The 13755-nt window shown below is 35.8% G+C and overlaps 1 protein-coding gene across 1 annotated transcript; it reads left to right on the top strand.

Annotated features, from left to right (window-relative positions):
• Window positions 1-6959: 6959 nt before the first annotated feature.
• Window positions 6960-12906, top strand: LOC139137415 (tripartite motif-containing protein 2-like). Its single transcript, XM_070705481.1, has 5 exons — window positions 6960-8410; window positions 10029-10172; window positions 10926-11007; window positions 11506-11652; window positions 11843-12906. Exons 1-4 carry the CDS (start codon window positions 6965-6967, stop codon window positions 11619-11621), a joined length of 1788 nt encoding a protein of 595 aa, XP_070561582.1. The 5' UTR covers window positions 6960-6964; the 3' UTR covers window positions 11622-11652; window positions 11843-12906.
• Window positions 12907-13755: the final 849 nt, after the last annotated feature.

Here is a 13755-nt window from a genome sequence, read left to right as displayed (position 1 = left end):
AACAAAAGAAATAGCAAAAGGCAGGGAGCATGCAAAGGGTCCAGTAGTTGTATGAAAACATGGATAGTGTCACGACAAGGTGGCGTGCCTACACAAAAACAAAGTTACAGTATTGCGCAGAACTGGGCTCACAGATGTTGAGAAAAAATGCAATGAAACCAAATTATATGAGAAAGAACTACCTGAAGGCTCTATGCACTCAAAGTGGTGGTATGGATTACACTCTTAATAAGATATGTTACGTCTGACCAAGCAACAAGGGGATTTATCCAAAACACTTTAATTCATCTTGTGATACAATACAATCCAGCGTGGTGACTGCATTTTTAGCTCGCATTCAGTATATGTATATACACCAAAGAAAGGTTATCTTATAAGGTGAATCAGTGCATTTGCATCCATTTGCATGTCTTTGTGCATGTACGTATGGATGGATGGATGGATATCCGTTAAGATCAAAACCTCCTAACCGCAGACGTACTGTCTTGGTTTTTGGTGTACAGGTGCACCAAGGGGGAGATGTGCATCTGTCCAAATGAACATGTCAGTATCAAAAATATGCAAATAAGGGGAATAAATGAAAAATCCTGCAAATTGCTAAAACTCAGTAACCGTTGGTCAGATTGGGTTGAAACTTGGCATGCATGTTCCTTTAGGTATTCTTAATTAGGTGTGTTCAAATTGGGGTTAAAATTGCATGTTTGTACTTTTGGGCAAATTTTGTTCAGTTTTTAGTCAAAAAATCATCTCTGAAACTGCTGGTTCGATTGCTTCGAATGTTGGTATTCATGTTCCCCAGGATGACCTCAGTCAAGTTTGTACAAACTGTATTGAAATTTTCATTGCAATTTTCCCAATTTTTGGACAAAAATCTTTTTATCTAAAAACTACTGATCTGATAGCTTTGATATTTGGTATACAGGTTCATAAAAGCTATTAAATATTGTGCATACTCTCACTCTGGCTTGCTGCGTGTAGCAAAATGTGAGTACATTTTAATTTTGACACTATTTTTAGCTCCCATAGCCATATGTATATATGGCAATGGAAGCTATTCTTATAGGCTAGCGAAATGTCTGTATGTATGTATGTCTGTATGTATGTATGTATGTATGTATGTCTGTATGTCTGTATGTCTGTCCGTCAACATCAAAAACTCCAAAACCGCTGTACATTTCATCTTGATATTTGGTGTGTACATGGATGATGGGCTGTAGATGAGATTTTGTTCAAATGAAGTTGTCATTGCCAAAAATATGCAAATTAAGTGAAAAAATGTGAAAACAGTCAAAATTGAAAAAACTCAATAACCACTGAGCAGATTACATGAAAAATTAGCATGTAAGTACTTTGGGCTGACATGAAATGATTGTGCACATCTTGGGTCAGTATCTTGGACTTGCTATTTTTCATGAATTTTTTTGTAATTTTCTCCCATTTTTGGTCAAAAAATCTCCTGCTCTGAAACCACAAGTCCGATTGATTTGAAACTTGGTATGGAAGTGCATAGGAGTGACCTTTCCCAAATTTGGGCAAATCGTGGTGAAATTTGCATATTTTTAGTTTACACGTCCATAGACTCCCATGTATAAGGCAGATCTCCATAGACTCCCATGTATAAGGCCACGAAAAATAAAAAATTAGTTTCTCATCGTATTCATATTGCAAAAGGATGCAGTGACACAATTTTTAGTCCCCACGGATGAAGTCCAGTGAGCTTATAGATTGGGTCATGTCCGTCTGTTCGTCCATCCGTGAGTCCATCCGTTCACGCAGATATCTCGGATATTTTGACAAAATGTCATGTGACCTTGATGACCTTTGATCTCAAATATACATATTTGTCCATAACTCAGTAACCACAAGTGCTACCACCCTTCATATATGGTATGGTGGGACAGCTTATGACGCCTTATATTGTACCTCATTAATTATGCACATATCTAATTTTGAGCAAGCCAATAGAGCTAGAGGTCTGATTTTGGTATATAGGGATAACTTAGCAATACAATTTTTTTGACAAAATGTCACGTGACCTCGGTGACCTTTGACCTCAAATATACATATTTGTCCATAACTCAGTAACCACAAGTGCTACACCCTTCATGTATGGTATGGTGGGACAGCTTATGACGCCACATATTGTACCTCATTAATTATGCACATATCTAATTTTGAGCAAGCCAATAGAGCTAGAGGTCTGATTTTTGGTATATAGGGATAACTTAGCAATACAATTTTTTTGACAAAATGTCACGTGACCTCGGTGACCTTTGACCTCAAATATACATATTTGTCCATAACTCAGTAACCACAAGTGCTACACCCTTCATGTATGGTATGGTGGGACAGCTTATGACGCCACATATTGTACCTCATTAATTATGCACATATCTAATTTTGAGCAAGCCAATAGAGCTAGAGGTCTGATTTTTGGTATCTGGGATAACTTAGCAAAACAATTTTTTTGACAAAATGTCACATGACCTCGATGACCTTTGACCTCAAATATACATATTTTCCCATAACTTGGTAGCCACAAGTGCTACACCCTTCATGTTTGGTATGATTGGACACCTTATGATGCCACATACTGTACCTCAATAATTATGCGCATATCTCATTCTGAGCGAGCCAATAGAGCTGGATGTCTGATTTTTGGTATATAGGGATAACTATAGGAGAGAAATTTTTGACCAAATGTCATGTGACCTCGATGACCTTTTACCTAAATATATGTTTATGTCAATAAATAAGTAACCACAAGTGCTATGTCCTTTGTATTTAGTAGGATGGGAGACCTTATGACAACACACGCTTTACCTCATTAATTATGTACACATCTAATTCTGGGCAAGCGAATAGAGCTAGAGATCTGATTTTTTGGCATATAGGGATTAATTAGCAATATAATTTTTTTTTTCAAAATGTCATGTGACCTCGATGACCTTTGACCTTGATTAACATATATATGCATATTTCAGTAACCACAAGTTTTATACCCTCCAATTTTGATAGGATATTAGACCTTAAGATGTCACATCTTGTACCTCATTTATAATGCGCATATGTATTTCTTGGCTGGCCAATACTGCTAGAGGTCTGATCTTTTTTCCCGATTTAGAACCATAACTTAGACATGCCTCATGTGTTTCAATTTGGGAACAACGACATAGACCTATGTGCCCATAGATCTCAACATATACACTCCAGTGATACTTCTTAATGGCCACATTTTCCTGCCCCATCAAGACTAATACTCCTATTACAAGTGGGGACTATGTCATTGTAAATGACTTGTTGAGTTAATGGTTGTATCACAGTATTCGATATATCTAATTCTGTATTTTTTCCATTTTATATTCTGAATAATTACATTAAACACATTTCACTGTCTCCAGTACATTTCATTTAAGTATTTTCACTTCATGCACTTTATCCCTTTCACACATGTTCAAATATCTGACCAGAGAACAAACACTAAATAGTCCAGGATGGGAGCTACAGTGTCATTGACGCTATTTTTTTATATGTCCTTCAAAAACCATTACTTCTGAAGACATGGCTTGACCGCATTAAGTCAGCAAGGGGGACTTATAGATAGGGTTCTGTCTATCTGTACATAATGTGTGTGGCATCAGTCTGGAACCGTTGTACCAATTTGTCTCAAACTTGGCATCAGGAAAAACACTTTGGCATTAATGCACACCAGTTTCAAATAAGACCAATTTCATTCAAACTTGACACAAACACAAGGTGCTATGGCATGTAGCTATGACTACCAGTCACATATTCTAATTCCTGAATTGACTTGAATTCAGTTACATCTGATCACATCACCTAACTTACATGCGGGGACTGTGTCATTTATATTGACTTGTATAATCTCTGATCAATGCAAGAAGTATTAAGGCTACAATTATTTACGTTCAGCTAACGATTTATTAGGGCAGCAATAAGCTTAAATCAATCTGCAATGATAATTATTTTGTCAATTTTTGAAATTTTCCAGTTTTCTGCCTTCCTAGAAAATATGAACTTAGTAGTTGTGGAAATCAACCCGGCTTTAGGGAAAAGATTTGTATCTGATCGTGGCAAAAGTAGTTGATAATGAGCAGTGAGTATTGTAAATTCACAAGGAAGGGATCAACCCCAACTACATCTTTGTCAAAGTGCAAAATACAAAATATCTTTTAATGCTTTCATATCATTGTGTCACCAAGTATGGAGCAAGTTTAATTTTCTTTGATCAAGTCCTCAAGTTTAATATGCCAAATTGTGAAATCTCATAAAGCACGAAAGTTGCTAATCATAGCTGACATGGACATGCAAAATTTCTTTTACTACTCAGTAATGTTGTAGCATATTATATTACAGCTTTGTCAATGTGACATCGTCCCTAAGATTGTAATGACAATTATGCATCCGATTATCCATATTGTGGTCCCAGATGTTTTCTAAATCTACATATAAATTCCCTGGCATTGCTAAAACTATAAAATAATAGCAATAATGTACTCCTCCAAGCCCATGATGGACTCCAGCAAACCTTATATACTGGGTTTTGCCTCGTACATTTTGCCATGCAAAGTATGCTTTTGTCCATTATGGAATGGAAGGGGGTATCATTTGTTAAGTATCTTCAATTAACATGTTTTATAAACTTTGGTCAACTTTATCCAAATATATACGGTAGATTCCTAAATTACAAAAGTTTGATAAATATTTAAATTAGTTATTAGCTGATGTAAAATTCTAAACGACTTTCACTATATTATATGATAGTTTCTCAATTCTCATAGCAAGTTTTGTCAACTTTGGTCATCTCAATCCCAGTCAAGGAGATCCGTAATTATGAAAGTTTGTTAAACATGCAAAATAGTAATTAAATCAGCTGATGTAAATATGCTAAACGACATTTATTACTGTTATATCACAGTATCTTCAATGTATACACCAAATTTTATCAGCTTTAGCTAACTCAATCAGGTTATTACGGGAATGATAATGTCAAAGAAAAGTGTCAATTTACAGACAACTGTGATATATATTGAAACGCAGGAGCATTTCCAGTTAATATCTTTTTTTCATATGATTCACTACAGGTTTTGCTTTACCAGAAATATACTACCCTCAAGTTTATAGTAAACCTATTTTGAGGAGACATGAACTGTGACTATGTTGGACTCCAATGCGTAGTGAATTGATAGTTCTTGATGAAATTCCAACATCACATTTGTTGTGCACTTCTAATCTGCCAACTCAAGCCAAGTACATTCATGTCAATTGCCAAGCACATATAAATGCACAGATATAGCTAGTTTTGTATTGGAAAAATGATGTTATTAGAGGCATTATAATTTACTTCGTCTGATACTAAGGTACTTTGTAGTATGGATAGTATTGTGCCCTTTTTTGAAGCCCGCTTGACAATCTGAGATAATTTGTTTGATTGGATCATTTTGTTAGACGTTCATTTGAAAGTGAATTCAACGTTCATTTGACGTGAATATTTCCCCTAATACATTGAGAAGGAAAATGCCACGATAATTATTAACATCTCTTTTGTCACCCTTTTTGTGGAGAGGGATTACTATAGCGATGGTCCATTCTTGGGGGAAGACCCGGACCTAATAATACTGTTGAAAAGCTCCAAAAGTATTGGTAAAATAGCTTCAGATACATATTTATAAAATTCATTTGAAATTCCATCTGGACCTGGAGCTTTACCCGTTTTTAATCCCTTTAAACACTGCAACACTTCATTCTCAGTTATTTGATCTTTTCTTGTATTTAAGTTGTTTTATTGATAACATTTTCTTTTAGTACAGTTACTGGATCTTTAAAATATTTTCCAAGACATCTTCCTCGTTAACTTGATCCGCTTTCACTTGAAATCTGATCGATGGTTTCCTCTACTGTACACAGAACATCCAAATCACCTGATTCTGTCTCACAACATTCCTTGTACAATGTACTGAAATAGTCATACTATTTTTGAATACTGATGTCATCAGGTTTATTATCTTTACAGTCCATTACAGATATTAAAATTGACCAAAATTCTCCAGCATTTTTTAAATCAACCTTCTGTAAAGTCTCCTAATCGACTATGGAATTTTTTTCTTTGACAGTTTACTAGTCTGTTTAAATTGTTTCCTTACAACTTTGTAATCATTTAAAGTGTCTGTTGAAGCATTTTTCTGAATAATTTCAATTTATCATGAATGCTTCTGGACAAGAAGCATCAAACCAAGATGGCTGATCTGATGAACCGTCACTGCCATGATTATACTGATCATATCCATCTACACCAGCTGTTTTAAGTGCTTCATTCACTTTGCCAATAGCGAAGGATGTATTTGTAATGTTCCTTTGTGAGTCTTCAAGAATACGCAGTCCTGAAGGCAGGAAGTAAGATTTGTCTTTAAGTTTTTCAAACATTTTTCAGAAATGTAGAAGCGAACACATTTGACAGTGGGGTTATGAGTACACTGTTTCACATTACTTGGAGCGTTAAGACACTGAATCTGAAATAAATCGGAAAGTGGTCGGAATCGACTCTTGACAAAACTTCAAAATTACTGACATCAGAGGACATATGTGAAGGAATCCTTACATAATCAACAACACTCTACCCATTTGCGGTCACACATATAGAATTCCCTGACTTGTCATTGGCTGTTACAACAATATACCAATTTGCGGTCACATATTTCCTGACTTGTCATTGGCTGTTCTACAATTGACAATGTGTAGATCAACATTCTTACATAAATTTAGCAAGTGTTTACCCGACAAACTCATCTTCGGAAGTTCAAATGCCAAGGGGCTACGGTTTAATCGCGTGATTTTATTGAACCTACTGCGCTTAAGTACGCCTGACAGAAACTCTGAGAAAGTGAGACTTGTCAGTTTCCAGTAGGCTTACTTTTAAAGTTTTGAACTGGCGATCAACAGAAAGATGGGCGATTCCGATGACGATGACCACAAGTCTCTGAAAGAGGAAATGCTTACATGTCAACTGTGTTTCGAAGTTTATAAGACACCCAAACTCCTGTCCTGTCAACATAGCTTTTGTGAGCATTGTCTTGAACGGTGGGTACAGACAAACCATGGTAGATTGGTTTGTCCTTGTTGTCGACAACACGTAAGTTTGCCTGTAGGAGGCGTTAAGGGATTGCCAACGAACAGAGTAATCTCTCACTTCTTCGACTACATCGATCGTTTGAAATGCAAAGCTGTTGAAAGCCAAGGTCAAGGTGTATCATGTGAAACATGTTCAAGTAAGAACGCCGACAATCGGTGTATACAATGTTCTCAATACCTGTGTGGGCGCTGCAGCACTGTTCACAGCAAGGGCAAGCTGACACGGAGACACAGAATTATGACTATCGAAGATTTCGAGACAGAAAAACTCACGAACCCGACTATCGAACAACCAGAAACATATTGCGAGAAGCACAGCGACACAGCCATTGAGGTGTTCTGTAAAACGTGTGAAATGTGCGTGTGTATAAAATGCGCATTGACTGAACACCCGAACCCAACACATCAATACGTGTCTGTAGACAAGGCTGCCGTCATAGCGAAAGAGGATTTCAGAGACTTTGTACAGAAACTCGACCAAAACAGAAAACGAACATCAGCTGCGCGAAACGCTGTCGGACACGCACTCTTACAGCTTGCGGAAAATGCTAAAAGAGGAATGGAAAAAATAGACGCACATGTCGATAAAATCATACAAAATGCGCGGGAAATGCAAAAGGAAATGAAGAAAACCTATCGAAAAGTTTTCGACACGAAAAGCGCAGTTCTGCAAAGTCAAATACACAATTTGGAGAGGAGAGAAGAGTCTTTGAGTAACACCCGTGAATTTGCAGAGATGCAAATAAACTATGCAAGTTCTGCACAGTTTCTTCTTATGAAAGATGAAATGAAACAACAAATTCAAAATATCTTGACAAAAAATGTGATCACAGACTTGGAAGAAAATAGTTGCTTGGATTTCAAAGGAAACGCGAGTTGTTCCGGTGACGAATTCGGCGAAGTCCAAACTTCATCTGCTGTAGGCCACATGAGTGAACTTGATGGATTAAATATCGAAATCCTGAAAGTCGGAGAAGAACACATTCTGAATATTTGGACAAGAGACAGCAAAGGATGTAGTGTCGCAGCTGCCCCATATGTAGATGCGGAGCTTATTGCCGTCGATGACGTTGGTGATGTACCGGTACTTCACAGTAAGGTACTACCAGTCGAGAATTCAACAAGCAATGTTGGGTTGTATCATGTCAAGGTGAACTTTCCGACAGAAGGAAATTATCAACTGAAGGTATCAGTATGTGGTCAACCACTGTCTGGAACACCCAAATTGATGAGAGTTTATTCTGCAGGAAGTTCGACCGAGGTAAGAATATAACAGTCAAATGATAAAGGGCCGGTAGCAATAACTGATGATATTAAATTTCGTGATATGTGTTTTGTCAATTGCTATGTCTTATTGAACTGCCAAATGCGCATTGAAACGTGTACTAGTTAGCTTGACAACACAGCGTCTATATGTGTAAAATGCATTGTTATTGTTTGCATCTGAATTCTAGTCCGGACCAGAATTCACTTATCACCGACAACAATGCTCACACAACACAGACTAAAGCTGACAAGCTGAATAATATGTATCTCAGCATGCTATGGGGAGCAGAACCTGTAGTTAACATTATGATTATACAAAAAAATTGTGATAAAATCCTCAAAAGTTACACATACCTCCCTTTGAAGTTGAAACGGGCATTATGAACATGGTGGACATCAATGGTTTCTACTCTATACTTTGGAAGATTGGTGAGGTGTATGTATAAAATATGTTCTAAATTTACAAGTGATGTTTATGTGAATATAAGACAGCTATCTGAACATAATATATTTTGAGATAACATATCTACAACAAATATAAATGTACACATTGCAAAAACGTCATATCAACAGAGTTTTAACAATGATCTGGTGAATACACCACAGAAGTGCCATTAATCTCATACACGTAACAATAGAGGAGTATCAAATGCCATCTATCTCGCAAAATCGTCTTTAAGTATTATGCAATAATAGAGACAAACTGCCTTGAAAATACTAGTAGCAATTTGTTGACCGAACTACAATTTGCGTGTATTTAGACAGACTCACATGCGGTGCAAGCTTCGTTAAATAGCTGTGACTTGGTGGAAAGGTCAATGAAGTTAAAGGAAGCATTTATGGTGTCGCTTTTCTGACTTAAGAAAACTATTTGATTATGTAGAAGATTTAAATAAACTTAACAAACAAGACTTTGAGTGATCGGATAATAAATTTTCATACCTAATTTGAAAAATAATGAACCAAAGATGAACGAAAAATGCCCCTGTGTTTCAGTATATATTGCCGTATGTTGTGTGTACGTGTAAATTTAAACTTTTGCTACATGTTTGCAACTTCATTGAAAGTGCTATGATTGATATCATGAACAATATTTACCACAGATTAATCCAAAAGGTCATTAAGTACACAAATATGTAATTGGCTGAAATAAAAGTTAAATTTCTTTGATTGCTGTGATTGTATCACCACTTTATATAGCAGGTGTAATTACCTTCGTCCAAACAGTGAAAGCTCATTAGATATGCACATTGTAAATTAGCTGACATGAAAATGCAAATAATCTTTCACTAATATAATATAATTGTCTCGTCAATATGCTTAGTCAGTTTCAAAACCTCTTGTAGAGTCCTTCCAGTCTTATGTCCCTAATTGGGAGAGCCAGTTATATATGCAAATTAGTAACTATCTGGTGTAAATATATTAATGACTTTCAATAATATTTTACCATAGTATCTTCAATGTACATGCTATGTTTTGTCAACTTTGATCAAGTCTTTTCAGATATATCCTTAATTAGGAAAGTCCATTAAATATGCAAATGAGTTATCAGTTTATCAATTCAAATCCATGTCTATCAGTGCATGTTACCTTGTTTGAGTATGTTTTTATAGGGTTTGCTGTTTACCGCCCCAAATTCAAGCAGTGTTACCAATCAAACTTCTACTGAGGGAATGCCAATGAGCGAGATTCAAGGACACTTAGAACATTTACTGCTCAGAAAAGCTTCAAATAGCAAGATTTTCGACTGGATTGAGGTAAGTTCGGACGAATTTTCTCTTTTTGTATTTCATGCTGGAGCTTATGGCTTCCATCATGAAATGGGTAATGACAGTACAATTCTGAGTTTTATTGTAAACAATTTCCCCAATGCTTGTAAATCTAAGTTCTAATTTGCATATTTCTTTCTTTTTTAGATTTGTAATTGCTGTGTACATTCCATACTTGCGCGTTTTGATTACACTCACCGTAATGGCTTTATTGACGTACAAATGGGGTTACCTAAAATCACAGCAAAATGGGAAAGTGTTTTTAAGGTGCCTTGTTTTGTCTATTGTGTAAGCTTACATTTCATTCCACTTATGTGTTGTGCTAAATTTCTTAATGAATTAAGTCAAGGTCATTACTTTCAACATGTAAAGTAATTCATCGACAGATTACTTGATAAACAATTTAGAGTTATCCACAAACTTGTCCATTAATTTGGCAAACTGTCATCGGTTTCATGCATATTATCATTGACACCATTGACTTAAAGACGTAGCAAGCCCACAACAAATTTGAACTCTAGCTTAAAAGTGGTGCCTGAAACTGCTCAAAAGATATGGTTAAACATTCAATATATCGTGCAATACAGGGATGAATTTTTAAAATAGTACCTTCTCCAAGGGGCAGACCGATTTCAACAATGTGGTAATCATGCACACATCCTGGAGGAATCATGTATTGTTCATCCATAATTGTACCATCAAACTGAGTAATACATGCTCCAGTCAATTTTGTTTTTTAAGGCCAATGTAGTAAAGGATAGAAGAAAAGACAGTGATTTTATTAGAGTCTTGATGACAGCAGTGTGCCAAAGTGCAGTGTCAGGTGAGTTGGTACAAAAATGCTTATAGAGAGAGCTATAACTCCTAGATCTGCACAATGTTTATGTGTGCAAAGGATTAATTTGTCAAGAATCGTTTTCCGAGATCGCTAGTTTTGTCAGGCGTAACTCTAGTTTGCATCATTCAAAATATTGCATTACAACCAACTTGTTTTGTTACTTGATCCAATATGGCTTTTTGTCACCATGGCACCAGTCACTGTTTTTTGTGTCATCGACATCTACTTTCCTTTCGCATGTTTTTCTCATTTGATGTGTACTTTGTCATGTCCTTGCTTTATAATGAACATTAAAAATATCATCAATTCATTAATTTCTGTCAGTTATGATAAATGAAATATTATGAGTTAGATTGAGGTGAAACGGTGGGAGATTATTCTTCTCTGTCTAGCCGCAATCCTGTATCAAGTAGTCCAGGTATTACTTCTGCTCCCTCTTTGTAGTCTTTTCAAAATTCGCATTTTGTATTATTTGAGTTACAGGAGAGGGAAGGTCCTGTCGCTGTCAATCCAATGAAGTCAGAAACAGAGCAGCGGTCCTAAACAAATATTTAGATAATGATGAGAAGCTGGAATTACAGGCTTTGTATGCGTTATAAGCCTTAAATTATAAATTAAATGGTCCACAAAGTAAGTAAACTCACATCCTCAAATGGTGGGCCATATATGTTTGGCTTGCACTTCTTGCACTTCATCTTGAACATGTGACTTCAACATCATGGCTAATCATGTGATACGCTTGTCCAATCAACTTTAAGCTTACTTTTAGTTAACCTTGGGCTGGCTGTCACTGACCTTACAATTTTACCTTTCTTCACAGGTTTACTGCGTATATTTTTTGATAAGCTTTATGATGAAGACGTGATCTCAGAAGAGGCTTTCTATGCATGGGAGAAAAGTGATGATCCGAATGAACAGCTTGGGAAAGGTGTTGCACTCAAGTCAGTCGCTGCATTCCTGACATGGCTACGAGAAGGTGATGATGATTCTGCCGAATAGGTTACTATGAAAGACTTTACGTGTGAGAATTCGAAAAAGACTCCAAAAAATACTATAGAAAGGGAAAATAAAAGAGGAACAATGTATGGTGCCTGAGCTACATGCATTCATAACATGAACCGAGCTTCATGCCGTCTGCTGTCAATTTTAAAAGAATATAGGAAACATAGACTGTATTTTCAATGAGCATTATGTCTTCAGAAAAGATGAAAAGCTTTTAAAATAAAAAACTAACGTGCGCAAATGTATTACAATTTCATGATGGAAACTTGTTCAACAGTAAAGAAGGTATCTTGCCTGCATCTTAAAATTGAATAAAGTCAAAAAAGAAATGATCAATTTATAACAGTTGGTACGTTTGTCATTTGTTGACGGTTTTCGTGCAGAAACACAGAAAGATGTTACTTCAGTTGTAGGGTTATTAACAAAATTTATTTTTATCAGAGTAAACAGCATAACGGAGTTAATGTCTCAGATGCAAATGTTGGTATTTTGTTAGTTGTCTTATTTTACTGCACATCATTTGTAGTTGAACTGTATGAGAGACGTCGGAGGTATAGCGTGTACAGAATGCCCTGTCGTACACCCTGTCATCTGATTCAATACACACATCAGTGGAGTGTATGTAAGAAATTTTAGTCCAGCTGGATTATTCCACATATAAGTTTTGGGCTGACGCTCACTGTGTGATGTAGGGTTGTCTTGTTTTTCCATTAAAAGCAAAATTCATCAAAAACAGTTTGAATTGGAAATATCATTCAGTAAATAAATTAGTAATCGGCTGAAATGAAAATGCTAAATTTCTTGTGTTGCAGCTTTCATATCATTGAGTCATCGAATTATGAAGCAAGTTTAATTGTCGTTGATCAAGTCCTTAACGTTTTATATGCCAAGTCATGAATTCATATTCGATATTAAAGTTATATATACATATAAGTTGACGTGAAAATGCAAAATGTCTTTCACTACTTTTATATATCTATATCATTAATACATAGCACTTTCATCAACTTTGGTCAAGTGTTTCCAGTTAAATATCACTAATTTGGGCAGTTTGGCAAATATGCACATTCAAATAAATAAATAACAGGAAAAACTGCTAAAAGTCGTTCATATATGTCATATCATCGTAATATCTATACATATACTGTAGTAAGTTGTATCTGGTGTGATCACGACCTTTCAGTTTAATGTCCGTGTGTGGCAAAAGTTCATTAAATATACAAATCACATTAGCTGACATAAAAATGCATATTATAGTTCACTGACTACTATACCATTGTCTCATCAAGATACATAGTAAGTTTCATCAAGTTCAGTTGAGTTCTTCCAGATTCATGTGACTAATTGGAACAGTTGGTTAAATATGCAATATGTTTGATGCAGCATAAGAGAATATTTGTCCTGATAAGCTCTTGTAAATGGGATATTACTTGCCCAAAATAAATACAAAACGCTTCATATTTAATATGCTGTAAGCATAAAATTAGCCCTTCCCTTATAGTTATGGCTTGGTGTTCCACGATAGACAATTTGAACACTTTGGAACATGGGGGAAAAAAGATGGAAATATCAAACTAATTACTTATCAGAGGAAATTTCTTGATTATTCACTTCTATCAAAATCAAAATGAACAGACCAAACTCATAATTGATACTCTATTGGCGAAAATTAGCCCTTCTGTCACAGTTATGGCTTGTATTCCATGATGGACAGTTTTGTACACTTTGGAG

This window comes from Ptychodera flava, chromosome 7 (assembly GCF_041260155.1).
Source record: "Ptychodera flava strain L36383 chromosome 7, AS_Pfla_20210202, whole genome shotgun sequence".
Lineage (NCBI taxonomy): Eukaryota > Metazoa > Hemichordata > Enteropneusta > Ptychoderidae > Ptychodera > Ptychodera flava.
The sequence above is the reverse complement of the archived record's forward strand: the minus strand, read 5'-3'. Positions and strand labels throughout refer to the sequence as shown.